Consider the following 5,059-nt stretch of genomic DNA (forward strand, 5'->3'; position numbering starts at 1 on the left):
CCCACCGCTCCAGCTCAGGTCCCTGCCTCCTGCCCATCACAGCCTGGGATGGAGATGGCTAGGGCCCACCTGCCCTCTGAAGCACACTAAGCAGGAGACAGCAGGAAACTGACCCCCACAGGTTTGGGGATCAGGATGGCATGTGGGGGGAGGGAGACCCCCTCTGCCTGGAGGGGTCGGAGCTTCCAGGTGGGATGCACTGGGTCTTGCAGGAACAGCAGGAGTTTCTAGAAGGAAAGTTGCTGAGGGCGCCCCAGGCGGAGTGACGGGCATGTGTTAAGGCCGGGGCGGCTGGGGCAGCGGGCGATTCCGTGGGTGTGGGTTTGCTTCCATAGCTCTGGCAGGCCTAGCCCCCACTCCACCCCACCCCATCTGCTGGCCTAGGGCACGATGTTAGCACTTATTGTGGGCTGAGTGTGCCCCCCAATTCTTACGTTCAAGTCATAACCCCCGGCACCTCAGAATGTGACTGTAGCTGGAGATGGAGTTTTTAAAGAGGTAAATAAGGTCAAATGGGGTCACTGGGGTGGGCCCTAGTCCTCTGTGACTGTGTCCTCATACGAAGAGGTCAGGACACAGACAACGCACAGAGGGACAACCACGTGGGGACGCAGGGAGGAGACGCCGTCCACACGCCCAGGAGAGAGGCCTCGGAGGGAACCGGCCCTGCCCACTCCCGGAGCTCAGGCTCCAGCCTTCAGGACCGGGGATGGCGAGTGTCTCTGGTTTAAGGCCACCAGGCTGTGGCGTTCATTGCGGCAGCTGGAGCATCATCCCGCCCTTTCCCCCCGAGTCACCTTTCAAGATGGTCCGGAGGCACCTGGATGAGGGGATCGCCTCCCGCAGGCACTGGTCTGAGCGCTCACCCCTCGAATCCTCACACCCGGGCCATGCAGTAGGAGCTACTGTCACACCTGTCATGGATGAGGAGGCCCGCAGAGGTCTGGCCATGTGCCAGAGGTCATAGACACAGGCCACTGTCCTGGTCACACCTGCCACTCCCTGTGCGGCCTCATGCCAGGCACCAAGGGGAAGTGCAGAGGCCGGAGGCTGCCCTCAGACTTGTGGGAAGGAAGGAGGGCAGCTCGAGGTGTGTGTCCCTGTCCCCTGTCCCCCGTCCCCTCGTCCCTTCGATCCTGAGAGGATTCCTCATCTCCTCCTGTAAGATCAGCCTGGAGCTTTATACTAGCCAAACGGCCAGGAAAAATCCCAAAGATCCATCAACGGATGATGGATAAACGAAGTGTGGTCCAGCCAGACGACAGCATGCTCTTCAGCCATAAAAAGAAACGATGCACTGACCCTCGCTACGACACAGACGGACGTCAGGACACGATGCTGAGTGAAGAAAGACAGACATCGTCCACTTCCTTTGAATGAAATGTCCGGACCAGACAAATGCCTAGAGACAGAAAGCAAATTCGTGTTGCTTAGGGCTGGGGGGCGACGGACGGGTAGGGAGTGATGGCTAAAGGGTATGGGCCTTCTTTTGGGGGCGATGAAAAGTTTGTAAAATTGTAAAAGGTGACAGTTGCACAATCCTGTGAAGGTATTAAAAGCCACTGAATTCTACACTCTAAATGAGGGAATTGTAGGGCATGTGAATTATATTTTAATAAAGCGCTTTAAATTTTAAAAAAATACAAATAAATAAAAAATTTTAAAAACCTCGTCTCGGGTGGTCGTACCCCTAGTCTCCCAGACTGCAAGACACCCTCTGGGGCTCTCACGTGCCCCGCAGTGAGCCGATGTGCGCTCGAGGCGGCCCGTGACAGCATTCGGAGCTGGGCCCATCCCAGGGCCATGCTGGCACGTAGGCGGGGGGTGTCCTACCCTCCCCTATGCCCAGCAGCCCTCACCCCCTTGGGCACAGGTAGTGTTCAAGCCCCTCAGAGCCACAGTCCCACCACCTCTCTGGCCCAGGGGTTTCTGGGATATTTGGCATTAAGGAAGCCCCTAGCCCGGTGACAGCCAGGAGCACCCCGAGAGGGAGCCGTGTCCCCTTAATGGGGGGCTCTTGTCTGACACTGGGACCAGGCTCTGCCCCAAGAAGTGAGGTGGCCTTGTCTGGAGAGGCGGCCAGCTGGTCTACCCAGAGGCACCGTCTACCAGACGGAGAGCTGGCGGGGCTGCATGTTGAGATCTGTCTTTAAGGCCCACTCCTGTTGCTCCAAGCTTCTACCTTTGCCTGAAGCCAAGATACCCCTGCTCAGGCCCAGGACCCCACAGCTTGTGGGGGTCAAGAGGGGCCCAGTGGCCAAGCTAAAGCCGACAGACGGAGGTTCTAGCCGCCTCTCCTCGCCTCCCGGCCGTGTGACCTTGGGCAAGTCTTCGCCTCTCTGAGCCTCTGTTTCTCATCCGTGAGGCGGGGCTGAGCATGGCTGTAGGATTGCAGTGCCCACTGGCTCCGAGCTGGCACACTGTAGGCCTAGGTGCTCCCCACTGCTCTTGGGGGCGCAGCCAGAGTGAATTTGGGGCCCGGCACCAGCACCACACATCCGAGAGTCACCCCTACTGGCAGCCAGGACCACACCACAGGACACTGTTCTCTGCCCCATCCCCTCCCCTGCCTCCCTCTCCAGGGCCAGGGTCTGGAGGTGTGAGGCCTGGACCTCAGGGCGGCGGTCACGGAGTGTCACTCAGTACCAGACAGGGCTGGGAGGGGCCTGGGGTGAGGGCACCCAGAGTAGAGGTCTCAGGACTGCTGCAGAGGCGGGCTGGGGTGTCCAGGCTGGGTCTGGAAGGGACCAATTAGTCAAATGGCTGCAGTGACCATTTGGAAGCAATTAACAGAGTCCCTTATTACCACATTACACCCCCCACCTGGTTCCGTCCTGCGAGGGGGAGGGTCGCCGTGGTGCGCGCCGCGCCGCGTGTTTGCGCCGCGTGTTTGCGTCAGCCCCGCTCCTCCCTGCGGCGCGCGGTGAACGAGATCCCTGCCTGCCAGAGAGCTGCGCGAAATCAGGTCCCCGGCCCCGCCCGGCTGGGCTTGGTCTCCGAGGGCCTGGCAGCCCGCATGTGTCCAGAGCCAGGCCCAGGCCCTCGGGGTGTCCGGGGGCCTGCCTGGGCCAGGAAAGACGGGTCGGGGAGATCTCGATGAAGAGGAGGGCCTCAGTGGGTGGCCTTCCGGACCGAGGGGCTGTGGGCGGGACTGGGGCAGGCAGGTGGGCGAGTGCCCGCGACACCAGCAGAGGGTGGGGCTGCCACAGCGCCCGGTGCCGGGTAGAAGGCGGCTTTGGGTTTTACGCAGCACCCTCTGACTTCAGCATGGCCCCCGGGGAGAGCAGGAATCCCAGCCCAGGGACCTTTACTGCCTCAGAAGTCACACTGGAAGGGACCTCGAGCCATCAGTGCCCAGCGTCCGGGCGCAACTGTTGAGACTGCCTTATTCCTATCTCAAAGGCATCGCGGTTGGCATAGTAACCACTGTCCCCTACTGACGGGGCCTGCTCTGCACGGGTGGGCGTCGGGGACGTTTGCCGGGGCGATTGTACTGAGTTTTTCTCAGTATATTTGGGGCATTTTATACGTGAGAAGCCAGCACCTCAGAGGAGCAATGCTCCGTGGCCAAGGCCACATGGCAAGGAAGTGGCCAAGCCACTCATTCATTCACTCATCGTTCAAGGAGGCTACTGAGTGCTGGGCACTGTCTGGGAGCCGCGTGGACAAAGCCAGCAGCGCCCCCCACCTCTGCCCTCCTGCCCGCCCCCCGGGGCCCTACCCTGCGGTGGCTCCCCTTCCGAGTCGGAGGGTGAAGGCAGGCGTGGGGCCGGGCACAGGCCGACCCACAGCGGGAAGCAATCGAGGCCGCAAACGCAGTTTCTTCCATGAGATTTTTCCGGCTCTTCCCGAGGGGGCCCGGGGGACGAGGCCGAGGCCCACACCGCAAAGGGGTTCCGAGATCCTGTCCCCCCTGCCCCCAGCAGACCGAGCTCGCTGTCTACTCTTCCTGCAGTTTCCGCTCTCTCCTCCCTCCCCGCCCCCACGAGTCCCTGCTCACTCTCCCTCCGGAGCACGCATCTCTCCTTGTCTCTTCGGACCCCGCCTGAGGAGGTACCTACCTGGACAGAAGAGCCGATGGCATTTTGGGCACTGACAGCACTCACTGTGTCCCTTCTGTGCTCTCACAGGAAGTTCCGGCTACCAGCAGTCCCAGGCCAGGTCCGTGGGTGGAGCCCTGATGGGCAAGTTCCCCTCTTGGCTCTGTCTGTCTCTGGGGGCTGTCCTCTGTCCCAGTAACGCAGGCTCCATTGTTCAGTCTGGGGCTCTAGCAATCGGCGGCCTGGTCTCGAGACTGTTCGTGGTCTCTGACTAGACAAACCTTGGTCAGGAGCCACCTCCCCAGGGACTAAGGCACTGGGCGATGCCCCCGGGATGCCCCCGTGGGGCCCTCAGACACTGAGCATGCTGCGGTGGGCTAATTGAGGACGCAGCAGCCAACACGTGTTAGGCCAGGGTGCTGAGAAGTGTCCCAATGGGGTGTGCTAGCTCCTGCAGCTCAAGGGAGTCCCCTGTGCCCTGCACACCTGCCCCTCCCCTGGGAAGGACCAAAGTTCCAAATCTTGATGGGGGACACCGGCTCACCTGGCTCATCCCGGAGCCCCTGAACTTGGAGCCAGGGCTGCGGCCTAGACCACTAGAACCCACAGGGTCCATGCTGGATCCCTGTCCTGTCACCCTGTCCCACCCCCCTGGGCCACGGGGCCACCTCTCCTGCTTGAGCCTGTGTGTCAGTATCAGAGAACAGGAGAGGTATGTGGGGATGTGGCTTTTTCCGACACTCATCCCCAGCCCCTCTTTACTGGGCCCCCGGGGGAGAGGGACTCCCCGCCCCCCACGCAGTCCACCCGGCTCCCCACCCACCAGGCAGCGGTTTCCACCCCCACCCTCTTGCCACCGGCCTCTTCGCTCTTCTCTGTGGCCACCAGACCAGACTGCCCCGGCTTGTTTTTTCTGGGGATCTCTCCATCACCATTTCTGTTTCTTGGGCTCCATCTCCCTGTCACACTCTCTCCTGCTTTGTCTCCGTGTCTTTAGCCCTCGCTCTCTGGGCCCTGTC

At 61.3% G+C, this 5,059-nt stretch overlaps 1 protein-coding gene across 1 annotated transcript in view; it reads left to right on the top strand.

Moving 5' to 3' along the window:
* The first annotated feature begins 1,230 nt into the window (after positions 1 to 1,230).
* Positions 1,231 to 5,059, top strand: part of FGF4 (fibroblast growth factor 4) — a 38,669-nt gene continuing 34,840 nt past the window's right edge. The window contains exons 1-2 of the mRNA XM_015588674.1: positions 1,231 to 1,324; positions 4,131 to 4,184. Coding sequence (XP_015444160.1) covers positions 1,231 to 1,324; positions 4,131 to 4,184 — 148 coding nt within the window. The remainder of the gene's footprint in view (positions 1,325 to 4,130; positions 4,185 to 5,059) is intronic.

The sequence above is a fragment of the Pteropus alecto genome, unplaced genomic scaffold, assembly GCF_000325575.1.
Source record: "Pteropus alecto unplaced genomic scaffold, ASM32557v1 scaffold43, whole genome shotgun sequence".
NCBI classification, from domain to species: Eukaryota; Metazoa; Chordata; class Mammalia; order Chiroptera; family Pteropodidae; genus Pteropus; species Pteropus alecto.